The sequence below is a fragment of the Sciurus vulgaris genome (genome assembly GCF_902686455.1).
Source record: "Sciurus vulgaris genome assembly, chromosome: 2".
Classification (NCBI taxonomy): domain Eukaryota; kingdom Metazoa; phylum Chordata; class Mammalia; order Rodentia; family Sciuridae; genus Sciurus; species Sciurus vulgaris.
The window spans coordinates 117,470,917-117,491,111 of record NC_136462.1 but is presented as its reverse complement, the minus strand read 5'-3'; the positions used below and the strand labels follow the sequence as shown (position 1 = coordinate 117,491,111).

The following is a 20,195-nucleotide window of genomic DNA, read 5'->3' as shown; positions in this document are numbered from 1 at the left end:
CACCTATCCCCCAAAGTCAAATATTTCTTATTTGGGCAATTACACTGAACCTGCCTTTCCTTTTTCACTCACCCTCAAGGGAAGGTCAATGTGTGGGATTCAATAAGTCACACAATCCAGTGATTATTTTATAGAGAGATCTCATGGTAAATAAAAGACTTATTCAGCTGCACACAACACTTAGCCACTACTTAACATGGTCCTTCATTTAAGCATTAGCAGTCATTGAACAAAATCAAAACCATGAAAAAAAAATTAAGTGTGCTAACTGTGGAGAAAGGAAAAATTAAATAGAGTATATTTATATTCACAAGTTCCTATAACTAATATGCATTGTACCCATCATTCTGATAACTATATAATATACATGATACTTTTGCCTTTTTAATTTTTAAAAATTAATACAATTCCCTTTCCATAAGATGTTACTGTTACCTAAGCTAAAAAAGAAATTATTACTGATAATACTCATCTGGAAATTTAGTAAGCAATTTCCCGGATATGCATTATGTACCTTCCAAAAGAAAGCCAAAATATAGACAGGAATGTATTGCTAGTGCTAATAGATTTCTGTTTCCCACTCTACCAAAGCTTTTTGGATTCTTACCAGACCCAGTGTTCTAAGGACAGATTAAGTCCTGACTGAGCAGTTTCTGAAGATTTAGCAATGCAATGGGTTAACCCCATCTAGATATCTTTTAAGATAAATACTCCAGTTCCAATATTCATATCCTATCTTGGGAAGGACAGACAGAATTTAGAAGTTCTAGAATAAATCCATGTGTTGGAGAAGGTTCTGGAATGATTCTAACCTCCTAGAAGATAATGAGCATTACTAGGGCTGAATTTTCGGGGAAAACTTCAAAATGAAACTAGAGATAAGGCATCTTCTGTCTCTCAACCTTTTCCAGTATACCACTTACAGTGTATTTAATTCTTGACTAAGGACTCAATGTTAGATTGTGCCTTTACAAGTGCTTCAACAATAAAAGAGCAAACATAATGCCGTTTTTCTTTTTACAGTGTTTAAATGAAGAAAATGTGTTAAGTCCTTTTTCAGAAACAACAATCCAAAAAAGATCCTAAAGACAATCTAGCCCTATGTTTTGTTTTAGAAAAAAACTAAACTGAGGCCCAGAGAATGTTATTTATTCAACATCACACAATTAGAAGTGAAGCTGAGACCAGAACTAGGCCTCTGAGGCCCTATGCAATGCCCTTTCCACTATATCAAGTAGCCTCTTAAAAAACCACAAAGCATATGTTAATATGGATCTTCACAACCCCACTTCTCCTCTCCGCACCTTTCTTTCTTAGTGAAAAAATTTCTTACCAATCCTTTCATTCACCAATAACCTTCCTTCTTTCTAATTCTATACCCATGACAAAACAAGAAAGGATTCAGTATTCATTTAGTGATAGCTGATTCATTTAGTGATAGTACTTCTATTCTGTGTGTGTGTGTGTATATATATATATATATATATATATATATATGATTCACATATTCTTTAAAATAGAAAACCTTAATATTTTCCAAATCAGCATATTATAAAACTTAGTAATCATATCCAAAATTTAAATTCAGAAAAATATAAATAACTTTAGAGTCTAACTTTGTATAAAGCAATGCTGTAACATTTGTATAATTTTCTAAAAGGGCACATATAGATTTTATTGTAACACTCACCACAGAAGTGATTTGATTGTGTCGCAGGTTAAGTTCAGTTAGTGAATCCAGTCCATTAAGATTATCAACATGACCCAAAAGGTTCCTGGCAAGATTCAAAACTCTCAAATCACACAAATGATTGACATTTTCAATTCTGGTAATCTGTTTAAAAAAATAAGAGAGGAATTATTAGAATATCTCATATATACATGTTATAAAAAGCACTCAAAGTCATTGTATTTAGTGACAAATTCATATGAAGACATTTTAACTCTATTTCCAATTTCCTATGATGTAGATAATATGAGATCATTTAACTAAAGGATCACATTTTACAATTTGATTACAGTAAATATTTCAAGTAAATTTCATCAAATAATCAATCAATCCACATTGGGAGGAGTTCTAAATGCCCAACACTGCCAGGTTCTATAAGGTTATGGACTACCTGCCAAATAGAAACTTACTATGAGCCCAGGGCATAACCTCACTGTGTTTTGACAAAGAAATCTTCCCTCTCAGAGAAAAGGCAAGGAAAGAGAATAACACCAAATTCCCCTTGTTAACTCAGAGATCCTGAGAGCAGTCAAGAGTCTGAATGGAATAATTCAAGAAACCATGATCTCCAGTGGAAGTTGAGAATGGGTATTGTTTTATTAGTAGAAATGTTTGAGAGAGGAGACAGAAAATGCTTAGTCAGGGCACAATATGGTAGACACTAAATATTTAGAACAAGAGGATTTGAATCATGGAATATGCATAGGCGCATCAGCACTGAACTGCAGCAGAGGAGTCTGAGTTCATCACCATGAAATGATGAGAGCTCACCATGATTTTAAGACCCATTATTATTAGATAGTAAGCGTAGCACAACAGGATGCATTTTTGCATGATACAAAAAAGGATCCTCATCAATCTTGATACAATGTATTTAAGTAACAATGAATCATCATGACATTTTTATGGTGAACATTAAAAAACATCAGTCACTAGAGATTTTTCTGCCCACTTGTACTGCTATCACAGCATTATCTGAATTTTTTAATCTAATACTTCAAAGAACATGTTAACTACAAGAACTTTTTTTAGATTTATAATCTAGTTTCCATGTTGTTTTTTGGATATTCTTACATTCAAGAAACATCATCTAGGTTCCATGTAGTTTCAAGAGAAACATTATGTGTTTATTGTAAATTCACTAATAGATAAAAGTAATCTGCGATCATGTTTAAAATATGTTTTGATTTTTTACCTAATTGATATAAAATGAATTAAAATTGGAAAAGAACAAACAAGGTTATAAATATTTGCAGATGGCAGAACTATATAATGATATAGAGTAAAATATGTCAAAACTAAATAGGTGATATAATTTGGAATGTATGGAATTAGTAAAATTGCAAAATAGACACTGTAGAAAAAGATATCAGTACTCTTAGCATGAGTTAGAGAAATTCTTCCAAAATATAAAGGAAAAACAGAAATAGGAAGAATAAAAAGATGGGAATATGGAAAACAAGCAGTATAACTATAATAAACATAAATGGAAAAGAAGCAATGTTTAAATACATAAAATAAATTCTACGAATTCAAGACAGATATAAATATATAAAGTAAATATGCACAATTGTCTGATCTGTTGCTATGGTTTGTGCCCCTCAAAGGTCCATATGTAAAGGTTTGGTCCCCAGGTAGGTGATATTAATAGGTACTATGGACCTTTAAGAAGTGGGGCCTAGAGGGAGGTCTTTAGGTCACTGGGGTGTGCCCTGAAGGGTGTTTTGGGACTTCACCTCATCCTCTCTTGCTCTGCGTCCAGGGTCAAGAAGTGAGTACTCTCTCTAACATGTGCTGCTTTTCTCGGAGCCAAAACAAATGCCACCATCTTATTGTGATCCTTTAGAACTACAAACCAAAATAAACCTTTTTTTTTTCTTTTGCTTCACAAGTAAAAAAAGAGCCTGTAGTCATGTATTTTGGTATAGTAAATCAAAGCCAACAAATACATTTGCATAGTGTGTCTTTTCCCTTCTGCCAATAGTCATAGACATTTCTTTTAGAAAACTGCCTTTCAAAAAGAAAAAAAGAAAAAGAAAACTGCTTTCTCCAACTCCATAGTCTTGGAAGACTTGCAATTAGAATTCCTGCATTTTTCAGTACTTCCCAGTTTGGAAACTCTGTAAAGAAATGCTGTTAATTTTTTAAATATAGCTATTAATCTATAATTTTAAAAAAATCACTGGGGATATTGTCTGGCTTCTTGATTTGCAATTCAATGTACCAAAACAACTCTCAGTAATTCATTGCAGCCACACACAAAGTCAAAAGCTTCAGGTAAATTGTGGTATAACTTAAGAGCATAAATTTCAATTGGTTGATATGGAAAGATAATGGGAAAGTTGGAAAAGAAAGCCCAATTGTGAATAATACCAATTAGAGAAAAGAGTCCCAACATTGACTACAGTGTTTCTTAACAAATGGAGGGCAGCTGGATGATTCAGTTGTATCTTTACATGTAGGAGTAACCCACATTGCTCTGCTTAAAGACAACCTTCCTACCTAGAAATATAGAAAGGGCAAAGGTTTGCTCTCAGGCAAGCAACCACAGGAAGGGAAGAATCTCCCTGAGAAACACATCACCAGAAAAATGGAGTCTTACTGAAGCATCTGTGCTTTCTTGAAGCAGCCCTAAGAGAACAAAATCTGAAAGACCAAGAACTGGAATGTCCCCTAAAGGTTCATGTGTTCTTGAGAGGTGGTGGGAAACTTTAGGAGATGGGCCTAGTCGGAGAAAGTAGATCACTGTGGGAGTGTCCTTAAAGATATCTTGTCCCCACCCTCTCCTGACCAGCTCCCTCTCCCTCTCCTTCTCTTGCTGGCCACAATAAGATAAGCAGCTTGGCTTTACCACACCTTCCTTGCTAAGTTGTTCTCCTTATCACAGGCCTTAAAGCAGCAGAGCCAATTGACTCTGAACACAAAATAAATCTTTCTTCCTTTAAATTGTTTAGTCAGGTATTTTATTACAGTGACAGAATTTTAACACAAACAAAATACATAATTGAGAGTCAACCTACTCAGATTCCTCTATTCACATATCAAATGCTATCTCTTGATTTGTCTACTTTTAAAAAACTTATTCAATTATGACCTTATAATATCCCTACTGATACTACTTTCATGCCACCATCACTTTTCACCAAGATTACTGTGATTAGTTTCTCAAGTTTCTGTATCCACAGATAGTTCCCCTCTCTCCATCTTTTTCCATTCCCCAATACATTTCCTAAATACCACCATCATTCCTCAAAACATTTTTAAATCCACATACCAATTGTATTTTATTTCATAATGTGCACTAAGTGGTTTTTATTTCCAATGGAAGTAAATTCAAAAGGGAAAAAATATTCACTTGATTTCTATTTATTTTTTACTACCTGATGCTAAATTTTTAGAACCAGGCATTAATTGTCTCATCTTGAATAGTCTATCTCCTAACTTTCTAGAAATCCAAGGTTACTAAGACTGTTCATCTTTGCTATGAAAGATTATGAACTTTTGCTTTTGGAATTTAGCTATTTTGAAACAAGACTCAGATTTTCCATTTAAAAGTTTCTTCTTGGTCATTGGGCAGAGCTAGCCGGTCCGCCTGACCCCCACACGGAGGTCGGATGCCATCGCTGAGCCTGCCTGCCTGCCCCCCTACTGCTGAGGGACACTGCACTTGCCTGTGTGCTGACTCAGTGCACCCCCGCTGGGGCTCCCCAGCTTCTTTGGAGGCTGGTGCAGGCATTTTGAATTATTCCTCAGGGCGAGGCCATCATCATCGGAAGGGCAGCTCCCTTCCTGAGACACCTACAGGAGACTGGAGGCCCTTTGTCAGGACTCAGGATTCAAGAAAAGGAGGTATTGAGAGACTCAGGACCAACTCAGAGCCACCAGGTGAGTCTCTCCCACTGGGCAAGGCTACCTGGATGGGTCAGTAATCCTGGAATGCAGGGAACTTCATGGAGTAGAGTTGCCCAGTGAGACTCCCCCGCTGCAGCTGTGAACCCAGATAACCAGGAGCATTGTAGAGGAGGACCGCCCAGCAAGAGGCTTCGGTGCAGAGTGAGGGTCCCAGGCCTGGGCAGTAGGTCCAATCCCCAGGGAACGTTGTAGAGGAGTGCCACTTCGAGAGAGAGTCCCTCGCAGGCCCCCTAGACCAGGTAGTAGTTGCAGGCCCCAGGGAACATCGCAGAGGAGGGCTGCCCAGTGAGAGTCTCAATCGCAGGGCAAGGTTCCCTGGCCCAGGAGGTAGATCTAGATCCCTGGGATCATCGCAGAGGAGGGCTGCTCAGCCCAGGTGGTAGTTCTGGACCAAAGGGAACCTCTCGGAGGAGAGCTGCCCAGCGAGACGTCCCCACTGGGTGAGTCTTCCCCACCGGGTGAGGCTTTCCCACCTAGGTGATAGAACCAGAGACACAGGCCCAGACCAGACACGCCCCAGCCCATAGTCTAGTCCCCCTTTTGACTGACCATCAGTCAACAAGTGGAGGCACCTCTTCCCACCAGCAGGAAATACACCCCACCTGAAGGCCACCACCCCTAGAGGGGCAGGTTCCTTGTGTATCATTGCATTATCAAGTTCCTCTAAGACTTCAGGCTACTGAAGGCTAGGAGGCGAGTTATTGGAAATCTACAGGGACACTATAAGCCAATAGAGTTTCACTACTAGAGGGGTAGATACCTGACCAATATAAGAAAACAAGGAAAGAAAATGTTCCAAACAAACCTAGATGGTACATCAAAAAAATCCAATGACAGCATGATAGAAGAAATGTCAGAAAGGGAGTTCAGAATGTACATAATTAAAATGATCAACAAAATAGAAAATCTCAAAGACATCAACAGGTTTCTAGAGACATATGAATTACCTAAACTGAACCAGGAGGACATACACCAGACAGAGACACATCAAGGAAAGAAAATTTCAGACCAATATCCTTAATGAACATCCACGCAAAAATTCTCAACAAAATGTTAGCAAATCACATGCAAAAATATATTAAAAATATAGTGCACACGGTCAGAGATGCAAGGTTGGTTCAACATCCAGAAATCAATAAATGTAATTTACCATATCAACAGACTTAAACTCAAGAATCACATAATTATTTCTATAGATGCAGAAAAAGCATTTGATAAAATACAGCATCTCTTCATGCTCAAAGCAGCAGAAAAAATAGGGATAGTGGGAACATTCCTTAACATTGTAAAGGCCATCTATGCTAAGCCATGGCCAGTATCATTCTAAATGGTGAAAAACTGAAAGAATTCCCCCTAAAAACTGGAACAAGGCAGGGATGCCCTCTTTCAACACTTCTATTCAACATTGTCCTCGAAACACTAGCCAGAGCAATTAGACAGACCAAAGAAATTAAAGGGATACGAATAGGAAAAGAAGAACTCAAACTACCCCTGTTCATTGATGACATGATTATATATTTAGAGGAACCTGGAAATTCCACCAGAAAACTTTTAGAACTCATAAGTGAATTCAGTAAAGTAGCAGGTTATAAGATCAATGCTCATAAATCTAATGCATTTTTATACATAAGTGATAAATCTTCAGAAAGAGAAGTTAGGAAAACTACCCCATTCACAAAGGCCTCAAAAAAGTAAAATACTTGGGAATCAACCTAATAAAAGAGATGAAAGACCTCTACAATGAGAACTACAGAACACTAAAGAAAGAAATTAAACCTTAGAAGATGGAAAGATCTCCCATGTTCTTGGATAGGCAGAATTAATATTGTCAAAATGGCCATACTACCAAAAGTGCTATACAGATTCAATGCAATTACAATTAAAATCCCAATGACGTACCTTACAGAAATAGAGCAAGCAATAATGAAATTCATCTGGAAGAAAAAGAAACTCAGAATAGCTAAAGAAATCCTTAGCAGGAAGAGTGAAGCAGGGGGTATTGCAATATCAGAACTTCAACTCTATTACAAAGCAATAGTAACAAAAACGGCATGGTATTGGTACCAAATAGACAGGTAGATCAATGGTACAGAATAGAGGACACGGACACAAACCCAAATAAATACAATTTTTTCATACTAGACAAAGGGGCCAAAAATATGCAATGGAGAAAAGATAGCCTCTTCAACAAATGGTGCTGGGAAAACTGGAAAACCATATGCAACAGAATGAGATTAAACCCCTATCTCTCACCCTGCACAAAACTCAACTCACAATGGATCAAGGACCTCAGAATCAGACCAGAAACCCTATATCTTATAGAAGTAAAAGTAGGTCCAAACCTTCAACTTGTTGGCTTAGGATCAGACTTCCTTAACAGGACTCCCATAGCCCAAGAAATAAAAGCAAGAATCAACAACTGGGATAGATTCAAACTAAAAAGCTTTCTCTCAGCAAAGGAAACTATCAGTAATGTGAAGAGAGAGCCTACAGAGTGGGAGAATAATTTTTGCCACTCATACTTCAGATAGAGCGCTAATTTCCAGAATCTATAAAGAACTCAAAAAACTCTACACCAAGAATACAAATAATCCAATCAACAAATGGGCTAAGGAAATGAACAGACACTTCATAGAAGAAGATCTACAAGCAATCAACAGTTACATGAAAAAATGTTCAGGTCTGGGAATATAGCTCAGTTGGTAGAGTACTTGCCTCACAAGCACAAGGACCTGCATTCAAATCCCCAGCACCACACACAAAAAAAATGTTCAACATCTCTTGTAATAAGAGAAATGCAAATCAAAACTACCCTAAGATTCCATCTCACCCCAATTAGAATGACGATTATCAAGAATACAAGCAACAATAGGTTTTGGCGAGGATGTGGGGAAAAAGGTACACTTATACATTGCTGGTGGGGTTGTAAATTAGTGCAGCCACTCTGGAAAGCAGTGTGGAGATTCCTTAGAAAACTTGGAATGGAACCACCATTTGACCCAGCTATCCTACTCCTTGGCCTATACCCAAAGGACTTAAAACCAGCATACTACAGAGATGCAGCCACATCAATGTTCATAGCTGCTCAATTCACAATAGCCAGATTGTGGAACCAATCTAGATGCCCTTCAACTGATGAATGGATAAAGAAACAGTGTTTTCATATATATATATATATAAAATGATATATATATAATGGAATATTACTCAGCCATAAAGAATGATAAAATTATGGCATTTGCAGGCAAATGGATGAAATTGGAGAATATCATGCTAAGTGAGATAAGCCAATCTCAAAAAACCAAAGGACGAATGATCTTGCTGATAAGCAGATGATGACACATAATGGGGGGTGGGAGGGGGCAAGAATGGAGGAAGGAGGGACTGTATAGAGGAAAAAGAGAGGTGGGAGGGGTGGTGGGAAGGAAAACAACAGGATGAATCAAAAACTATTACCCTATGTAAATGTATGATTACACAAATGGTATGCCTCTATTTCATGTACAGAGAAATAAGATGTATCCCATTTGCTTAAAATAAATAAAAAGTTTCTTCTTATAATTATGGAACCTTGAGAAATAATTCATATGGTATGAATATTTATTCTTAATACACAGTCTATCATAAACATGCTGACATATAAGATATATAATACAGGTGAGCTAACAAGGAATTCTTCATCAACATGATGGTTGGTGAAATAATTCCTACCCACAGTATTTAGACTGAATGACGGCATTCATTTACCAGGTGCACTTTTAAGATCCTGGATAGTTCCTATGAACTCTTAAAGGTATATTGTAATTCAAAAATCACATACTATGTTTTTTATTTCTTATATATATAATTTAAAGTAAACCTAAGAAAGATTGCTACATAAAATATTTCAATTATAGTTATAGTTTTAAAAATAGTGTGCTATAAGATAAAATACCAATTCCTTCAATTCATTAGCATGACAAAACCAATTAAAACCCACAAAAGAATGATAGCGTAAAATCCAAAGTAGTGGTTACCTCTGATGAAGAAATAAGGCGATAGAATAAAAGAGAAACACTTAAATAGCAGAACGTGTAATAGTCTAGTTCTTGAGTTAGGGTTGCATAATGTGAATTTTAAAAATAAGTTATTAAAAACTAAATAGAAAATTAAGTTGTTATAACCATAAGTGTTTCAAATGTTTTATAAGCAATTAACTGTTAAAAAGTTACCATATCTTGCAAAAATAAACTTAATATCTTACAAATTTCAGTGACTCAGTAAAGCAACTCTTAAAAAATTCAATGTATGATTCTTAAAACTTTTCCAAAACCAAATTGCTTGGGCATTTTTTCAAAGGAAGAAAAGGGCTTAATACCTGATTTCCATGAAGGTCCAACACATCTAAGCTTTTTAGATTCTCCAAGTTTGAGATTTTCTTGATTCTGAAAATAGAATAAGTAGAATAAGTTGAAGAAAAAATATGAACATATCACATCTATCATGAAAGCAAAGCATGCTAAGTTGTAAATATTTTACATTTACATTAACATTTTAATATTTTAATTTACTCTCTTCCTCTCTACATACATACATAAAATAGTTACATGCATTCAACAATATATTTCTTTTGGTTTAATTGTAATTTTAAAGATGCAGTGCTACTAGGAGGAAAGATATAAAAATGTACCTTTAGAGAAAAGCAATTCTACTTCTAAGAACCTTAGGTCAAAGAACTAACACAAGGTAGTACCTTCATCTTAAAATACAATCTAAAGTCCTTATTTCTGCCTATAAGGCACTAAACAATTTGGCGGCTGATTCTTCTGCCAGCTTCGTCTACACCAGTTTCATTCTCTTGCTCTGTTCCAGCCACAGGGCCATTTTTCCCTATGTCTCTAACATAACAGGTTTATTTCTGCCTTAGATTATTTATCCTTACTGTGCTTTCTGCTCTAATGTTCTTCTCCCTGACTTTCACGTTGTTCATGAACTCACATTATTCAACTCTTAGCTCAAACATCTCAGAGATGATTCTATCTAAAGTAGTTATCCGTCTTATCCCCATAACTTTCTGCTTCCCCAGCTTTAACTGACTTCATAGCATTAATCATTGTCTAAAATGATATTATTTACATGTATGCTATTTTATTATCCCTGTGACCATACCAAAATGTGAGCTTCAAGAGGAAAGAAATTTTGACATGTTCTCTACTCTGCCTCAGTACTCATATAGTTCATGGTACCAAGTAGGTGCCCAATACATATTAGTTTAATAAATGAACACACTAACTAAATGAATAAGTTTAACGTACAAGGTTCCAATTATAGAACTGTCACACAAATTGCACACCATCTCTATTAGACCTGCTTTGTTTGTAAAACACTTAAATTTATTTAGAACTTTTTATTTCAGAGCTAGCCTTGGCAACACAGCAATGTCTTATTTTAAAAACAAAACAAAACAGAATTTTATCTTTAAAATGCCCCCTCTTCCTCCCTCTTATAGGCCTATCCATTACCTTCTCGTTCCTGCCTTATATCTACTTTACCTGTCCACCTATCCCCAACTGGACTCTTCTTACAATAAGGACAAGGAGTATGAGCAAATTTTTTTGTTCCTAGAGATTTTACTTTATCCTACTACCATTATTCAGTAGACAGAATGGAGAATTGGCAAAGAAAGGACAAAATCTCACGCAATCCATCATTCTTATCATGTGTCTATCACTTTTTACTTCTGCTGTCATTATTTACTGCCTCATAAAACATTTCTACCTTACTAAATATTTCCAAAATCTGGCGGGAACCAGAAAAAAAATTCTACAAAAGTTTTCCTTTTCCAGCTTTGCTCTTGAAATACCTAAAACATTTGGAGAAAATTACAGCACCCTACTAAACTGGCTTAGGACAGAGTCAAGTTTTCTTAAAGCAATCTGACCTCAGAGTTACTAGTAAACATTTTTATTTAATTATGTTTTGCTCCCAAGCTCACATCCCTAAAACAGTGATTCTCAAGTTTCTTGTATATCAGATATACCTAGAGGGCTTGCTAAAACATTAATTGTCAGTCCTCTTATCCTCTTTGGAGCTAGTTTTGTCATTGTGCTGGTTTTGCCTTATAGAGCTAATTAAACTATTGGCCTGTGATTATTATTTTTTTCTGAGAATTAGACTTTGAACATTTTGAAAATTATGCACCAGGGATAATAGAGATTATTTGAGCTCAAAGTTCTCTCATCTAGATAATCAGTGTAGTCTGTTTCTGTATTTACCAGAAACTCTGAGTACCTTTGAGGCACTTCAATCACAAGAAACTTCATGTGCAGTATGTCTTCCCACAGAATTCCATCAGGGCCTGACATACTCCTTCTCTGCTGTGACTTCAAACATTCTTAGCTTTGATACATAGTTGTTTTATGAATCTCAGTGTAGATTCTAATTGCCAGAGTGAATAGAAAGAAAACAGGCAAGACAAATCACTCAATAAGTAAAATTAAAAACCATCAACTAAACATCTTGCTATCTTCTCATGAGTTGCCTTTGTCATGGATTCTCTCCTCACTCCCAGCACCTGAAATATCCTAAAAGTTGATCCAATTTTAAAGACTTCAGAAGCTGATGAAGGTATCATTTGACCTAAGAGGCTACTGGTCAGATTAGGTATTAAGGTGAAAATTTTTCAGAATCCTATTCATTTGCCAAATTGCTAAAGATTTCTACATTAACAGCAATGTAACCTGAAAGAATTTTTTTTAAAGTTTTTTTCAACAGAACCTGAAGCTAGAAATAGACTAGGCTCACCCCTAACCTTGGCAGCTACAGACCACCAGGAATACATCACAGCCTCTGCAGGTCACATTACGTTACTGATGCCAGGATGAAGACCCCACCACAGGATCTATATGAAGGCTCAGCTTCTCAGGAGTTAGAGACAAGTCTTAAGTGAGAAATTTCAATGAGTCAAAAGGAAAGGAATACAGGATTCTAGAATCTGACAGACAGTTTTATATCTATAGTCCTGGGTGATCAGAAGATAGAGTTCTATTCATGAGTCTGTGATCATGAAGGCACCAAAAATTTGGAAAGGAAAAGCAGAGAGTAGTCAAGGCAGAAAAATTAGAAGGCAAGAATTTCAACAGCAAAATGGGGTTGGGAGTTCTTTGGTAATAATGTCAACTTCGCGTACAATATCTGAGCAGGAGTCTTTCTAGTTTGAGAGAGTTTTGGTGGGGCTGTGTGAGCCTGGAGGCATGTAGTTGCTCGGGATTTCCATATGTAGTTCTACTGCTTTGGACTAAAATATGCTGCAGTGGCTTGCAAGGTGGAAGAGAGACATCTTCATGGACTTGACCAGCAGGGGCAACAAGTCACCTGAGACAAATAGGAAGAGACAGGGTGGCAGATGTGCTTCCCTTTTCACCACAATTCTCAGCCAGGTTTCCTAATACTCTCTACAGTACAGCCTCAGAGCAGATCTACATCCTTATTGTTCACAGGCCCCTTATTGTGACAGTCAGCGGGCAACAAGCAATTTGTGAGGATGTGGGAAGTTATCTTGACTCATTTTTTTTCTGAGTTAAGAACACTGATAGTTTAGAACTGTTTACTACTGTTTAGAAGTACTATTTACCCACCTTACATGAAAAAATAAAGCAAAAGATGACCAAAAGAAAACAAATAAACAAACAATAACAATGAAGGAAGATGGAAAATTAGAAAGAAGAGTTTGTATTGGGTTGCTTTTATTTCACTGAGATAAGAATATAGTAAAAGATCACTAAGTCCCTTATAATTAGAAGATCAGAGTGACCAGCACAGGGCGCCAGGGACTCCCCCAAGCAGCCCAGCCCCCTCCGGCGGGGAGCGACTCTCTAGGCTAGCTTCCCAGGGCAGACCACTCAGTGAGAGCCTCCTGACGCAGAGCCAACCACGGGTCCCCAAGCCAGCGGAGACATCCGATACACAAGCGGCTTCTGGGACCAGGGCTGGGCAGCCAGAGACCTCTCCAGGCAACATTGTCCCCCTCCAGTTGCAGGCTTTTTCCACGGGGCGATCCAAGATGGCGGACTAGAGGGTGACTGCATCTCCAGTCGCCCCAGAACCCAGGATTCAAGAAGGGGAGGCATTGAGAGTCTCGGACTAAAACAGAACCACGGGGTGAGTCTCCCCCACCCAGCGAAGCTCAGGTGGGCGGCAGGCCCGGATTCGAGTGGCTTATTAGAGTGGGACAGGGCAGATAGCGTCTCCCCCAGGCAGCTCGGTGCAGTCTGGCGGTGGGCTCCGCCCACAGGGACAGATCCTCCAGCCTCTTGGAACAGGCCCCCCAGTGAGAGCCCTTCTGCACAGAAGCAGCGGGGCCAGCTCCGGCCCGCCCCGGCCAGCTCCAGCCCGCCCCACTGCCAGCTCCAGCCCGCCCGCAGGTTGCTTCAGTGACCAGCACAGGGCGCCAGGGACTTCCCCAAGAAGCCCAGCCCCCCTCCAGTGGGAAGCGCCTCTCTAGGCTAGCTTCTCGGGGCAAATCACCCAGTGAGAGCCTGTCTACACAGAGCCAGCCACAAGTCCCCAAGCCAGTGGAGACCTCTGACCTACAACCAGCCTCTGGAACCAGGGCTGTACAACAAGAGACCTCTCCAGGTCTCTCTCCCTGGAACCAGTAGTGGGCTAGGGGCAGCGTTCTTCGGAAGCACTGCATTATCAAATTAATCCAAGATTTCTGGCTACTGAAGACTGGTAGGTGATACACTGGAAATCTACAGGGTCACTATAAGCCAATAGAGGAAATCTACAATCACAGAGTCCCATTGACATCTGACCAATATGAGAAAACAAGGGAAGAAAATGTCTGAAACAAACCTAGATACTGTATCAATAAAACCCAATGAGAGCACAGCAGAAGAAATGTCCGAAAGGGAGTTCAGAATGTACATAATTAAAACAATCAGGGAAGCAAACGAGGAGATGAAAGAACAAATGCAGGCATCAAATGAATGCACTAATCAACAGTTAAAAGAGCAAAAAACAGAAGCAAAAGAGCATTTCAATAAAGAGTTAGAGATACTGAAAAAAAAACAAACGGAAATCCTTGAAATGAAGGAAACAATAAACCAAGTTAAAAACGCCATAGAAAGCATAAACAATAGGATAGATCACATGGAAGACTGAACTTCAGATATTGAAGAAAAAATATTTAATCTTGAAAACAAGGTTGACCAAACAGAGAAGATGGTAAGAAATCATGAACAGAATCTACAAGAATTATGGGATATCATGAAGAGGCCAAATTTAAGAAAATTGGGATTGAGGAAGGCTTAGAGAAACAAACCAAAGGAATGAACAATCTATTCAATGAAATAATATCAGAAAATTTCCCAAATCTGAAGAATGAAATGGAAAACCAAGTACAGGAGGCTTATAGGACTCCAAATATACAAAATTACAACAGACCTACATCAAGGCACATTATTATGAAAATACCTAACGTTCAAAATAAAGACAGAATTTTAAAGGCCGCGAGAGAAAAGAATCAGATTACATTCAGGGGGAAACCAATAAGAATATCAGCAGATTTTTTAGTCCAGACCCTAAAAGCTAGAAGGGCCTGGAACAACATTTACCAAGCCCTGAAAGAAAATGGATGCCAACCAAGAATTTTATACCCAGCAAAACTTACTTTCAGATTTGACGATGAGATAAAATCCTTCCACGATAAACAAAAGCTAAAGGAATTTACTAAAAGAAAGCTGGCATTACAGAACATTCTCAGCAAAATATTCCATGAGGAAGAGATGAAAAACAACGATGTAAATCAGCAACGGGAGGAACTAGCCTAAAGGAATAGCCAAATAAAGGAGAAACAAAATCATGTCAAAAAACAAAAATGAGTCCAATGACTAGGAATACAAATCATATCACAATAATAACTGTGAATGTTAATGGCCTGAACTCATCAATCAAAAGACATAGACTGGCAGAATGGATTAAAGAGAAAAATCCAATAATATGCTGCCTGCAAGAGACCCATCTCATAGAAAGAGATACCCATAGACTAAAGGTGAAAGGATGGGAAAAAACATACCATGCACACGGACACAGCAAAAAAGCTGGAGTATCCATCCTCATTTCAGATAATGTGGACTTCAAGCCAAAACTAGTCAGAAGGGATAAAGAAGGACATTACATACTGCTTAAGGGAAGCATAAATCAGCAAGACATAACAATCATAAATATCTATGCCCCGAACATCGGCTCATCCATGTACGTCAAACAAATCCTTCTCAATTCCAGAAATCAAATAGACCACAACACAATAATACTAGGTGATTTTAACACACCTCTCTCACCACTGGATAGATCGTCCAAACAAAAATTGAATAAAGAAACCATAGATCTCAATAACACAATCAATAATTTAGACTTAACGGACTTATATAGAATATACCATCCAACAAAGAACGAATACCCTTTCTTCTCAGCAGCACATGGATCCTTCTCTAAAATAGACCATGTTTTATGCCACAAAGCTACTGTTAGCAAATACAAGAAGATAGAGATACTACCTTGTACTCTATCAGATCATAATGGACTGAAATTAGAAATAAATGACAGAATAAAAAACAGAAACCTCTCCAATACTTGGAGATTAAATAATACACTATTATACAATGAATGGATAACAGAAGACATCAGGAGGGAAATTAAAAAATTCTTAGAAGTAAATGAGAACAAAGACACATCATATCAAAATCTCTGGGACACTATGAAAGCAGTACTGAGAGGAAGATTTATTTCATGGGGCGCATTCAACAAAAGAAGTAGAAATCAACAAATAAACAACTTAACACTACAGCTCAAAGCCCTAGAAAAAGAAGAGTAGACCAACACCAAAAGTAGTAGAAGACAGGAAATAGTTAAAATCAGAGCTGAAATCAACAAAATTGAAACAAAAGAAACAATCGGAAAAATTAACAAAATAAATAGTTGGTTCTTTGAAAAAATAAACAAAATTGATAAACCCTTAGCCATGCTAACAAAGAGAAAAAGGGAGAAAACTCAAATTACTAAAATTCGGAATGAACAAGGAAACATCACAACAGACACGAGTGAAATACAAAACATAATTAGAAGCTATTTTGAAAATCTATACCCCAACAAAACAGAAAACCTCGAAGACATCAACAAGTTTCTAGAGACATATGAATTACCTAAACTGAACGAGGAAGACATACACAACTTAAATAAATCAATTTCAAGCAATGAAATAGAAGAGGTCATCAACAGCCTACCAACAAAGAAAAGTCCGGGGACAGATGGGTTCTCAGCCGAGTTCTAGAAAACCTTTAAAGAAGAGCTCATTCCAATACTTCTCAAAGTATTCCATAAAATAGAAGAGGAGGGAACCCTCCCAAACTCATTCTATGAAGCCAATATCACCCTGATACCTAAACCAGACAGAGATACATCGAGGAAAGAAAATTTCAGACCAATATCCCTAATGAACATCAACGCAAAAATTCTCAACAAAATTTTAGCAAATCGCATACAAAAATATATTAAAAAGATAGTGCACCACGATCAAGTGGGTTTTATCCCAGGGATGTAAGGTTGGTTCAACATCCGGAAATCAATAAATGTCATTCACCATATCAACAGACTAAAAGTTAAGAATCATATGATTATTTCAATAGATGCAGAAAAAGCATTCGATAAAATACAGCATCCCTTCATGCTCAAAACACTAGAAAAAATTGGGGTAGTGGGATCATTCCTCAACATTGTAAAGGCCATCTATGCTAAGCCCATGGCCAATATTCTAAATGGTGAAAAACTGAAAGCATTCCCCCTAAAAACTGGAACAAGGCAGGGATGCCCTCTTTCACCACTTCTATTCAACATTGTTCTTGAGACTCTAGCCAGAGCAATTAGACAAACCAAAGAAATTAAAGGGATACGAATTGGAAAAGAGGAACTCAAACTATCCCTGTTCGCTGATGACATGATTATATATTTAGAGGAACCTGGAAATTCCATCAGAAAACTCTTAGAACTCATAAGTGAATTCAGTAAAGTAGCAGGTTACAAGATCAATGCTCATAAATCCAAAGCATTTTTATACATAAGTGATGAATCTTCAGAAAGAGAAATAAGGAAAACTACCCAATTCACAATAGCATCGAAAAAATAAAATACTTGGGAATCAATCTCACAAAAGAGGTGAAAGACCTCTACAATGAGAACTACAGAACACTAAAGAAAGAAATTAAAGAAAACCTTAGAAGATGGAAAGATCTCCCATGTTCATGGATAGGAAGAATTAATATTGTCAAAATGGCCATACTACCAAAAGTGCTATACAGATTCAATGCAATTCCAATTAAAATCCCAATGATGTACCTTACAGAAATAGAGCAAGCAATTATGAAATTCATCTGGAAGAATAAGAAACCCAGAATAGCTAAAGCAATCCTCAGTAGAAAGAGCGAAGCAGGTGGTATCGCAATACCAGATTTTCAACTCTATTACAAAGCAATAGTAACAAAAACAGCATGGTATTGGTACCAAAATAGACAGGTAGATCAGTGGTACAGAATAGAGGACACGGGGAGCTGACGAAATAGCCTCCTTTGGAGAGCGTTCGCCTAGCATCCGGAAGGACAGTGGTTCGAATCCCAGACCGATCAAATGAGAAGAAAAAAAAAAAAAAAACCCAGAATAGAGGACACGGACACAAACCCAAATAAATACAATTTTCTCATACTAGACAAAGGGGCCAAAAATAGCCTCTTCAACAAATGGTGCTGGGAAAACTGGAAAACCATATGCAACAGAATGAAATTAAACCCTTATCTCTCACCCTGCACAAAACTCAACTCACAATGGATCAAGGACCTCGGAATCAGACCAGAGACCCTGCATCTTATAGAAGTAAAAGTAGGCCCAAACCTTCAACTTGTTGGCTTAGGATCAGACTTCCTTAACAGGACTCCCATAGCCCAAAAAATAAAAGCAAGAATCAACAACTGGGATAGATTCAATCTAAAAAGCTTTCTCTCAGCAAAGGAAACTATCAGTAATGTGAAGAGAGAGCCTACAGAGTGGGAGAATATCTTTGCCAATCATACTTCAGATAGAGCGCTAATATCCCGAATCTATAAAGAACTCAAAAAACTCTATACCAAGAATACAAATAATCCAATCAACAAATGGGCTAAGGAAATGAACAGACACTTCACAGAAGAAGATGTACAAGCAATCAACAGATATATGAAAAAATGTTCAACATCTCTAGTAATAAGAGAAATGCAAATCAAAACTACCCTAAGATTTCATCTCACCCCAATTAGAATGGCGATTATCAAGAACATAAGCAACAATAGGTGTTGGCGAGGATGTGGGGAAAAAGGTACACTCATACATTGCTGGTGGGGTTGCAAACTAGTGCAGCCACTCTGGAAAGCAGTATGAAGATTCCTCAGAAAGCTTGGAATGGAACCACCCTTTGAGCCAGCTATCCTACTCCTTGGCCTATACCCAAAGGACTTAAAATCAGCATACTACAGAGATACAGCCACATCAATGTTCATAGCTGCTCAATTCACTATAGCCAGATTGTGGAACCAACCCAGATGCCCTTCAATTAATGAATGGATAAAGAAACTGTGGCATATATATACAATGGAATATTACTCCGCCATGAGGAATGACAAAATTATGGCATTCGCAGGCAAATGGATGAAATTGGAGGGTATCATGCTAAGTGAGATAAGCCAATCTTAAAAAACTAAAGGACGAATGATCTCGCTGATGAGGACATACGGGGGTGGGGGGTAGGAGGGGTTAGTGTTAGGTTTAGGGTTAGGTTTAGGGTTAGGGATAAGGAGGGTGGTAAGAACGAGGAAGGAAGGAATGTATAGAGGGAAAAAGGATGGGAGGGGAGGGGGGAAGGGAAAAAAATAACAAAATGAATCAAACAACATTGCCCTATGTAAATTTATGATTTTTAATTAAAATTAAAAATTAAAAAAATTAAAAAATTAAAAATAAAAAAAAGAAGATCAAAGGGACCCTGAATAAGGACAAATAGATTGTTATCTTCTAGGCACAAGTTATCAAAACAAACAAGTTATTTCTGAGAAGTCAGAGAAGCATAATAGTAGAATTAGGAAAAAAAAAGATAGAGGTATGATTTTAAATTGTTGGAACCAGGACTAGCTCTTAGATACTGCTTAAAACCAGAAAAGAAGATTAAAAATATCTTTAGAAAATAACTTGACCCAAAGACTAAATCAAGGACATAAAGGCAATGGTACTAAAGCATCAATAAAGCTAGACAAAGCTAGACAAAGAACTCAATAACTCCAAGAATTAGAAAGTAGTAAAGAAGTGTTGGGGAGACATAACAAGAGCACCTAACAGGGGAAGTCATAAATACCTGACAAGCTAACTGCTCTCCTCACGTTTCCCAGTGATGTGCTATGGTGGCACACTTCTCCGCCTACAGTTTGTACACATCTGCCTTTACCAAAATCACTTGATCTCTCCATTTCTACATCTGCAAAATGAGAGAGCTGATCTC

The 20,195-nt window shown here is 37.5% G+C and overlaps 1 protein-coding gene across 4 annotated transcripts in view; it reads right to left on the bottom strand.

Annotated features, from left to right (window-relative positions):
* LRRC49 (leucine rich repeat containing 49) overlaps positions 1-20,195 on the bottom strand; it is a 183,542-nt gene that overhangs the window by 148,528 nt on the left and 14,819 nt on the right. For all 4 annotated transcript variants that reach the window (XM_079122654.1, XM_079122652.1, XM_079122655.1 and 1 more), the window contains 2 exons: positions 9,999-10,065; positions 1,691-1,834 (listed from right to left, as the gene is read on the bottom strand). In XM_079122654.1, the coding sequence (XP_078978780.1) occupies positions 1,691-1,834; positions 9,999-10,065 (211 nt within the window). The remainder of the gene's footprint in view (positions 1-1,690; positions 1,835-9,998; positions 10,066-20,195) is intronic.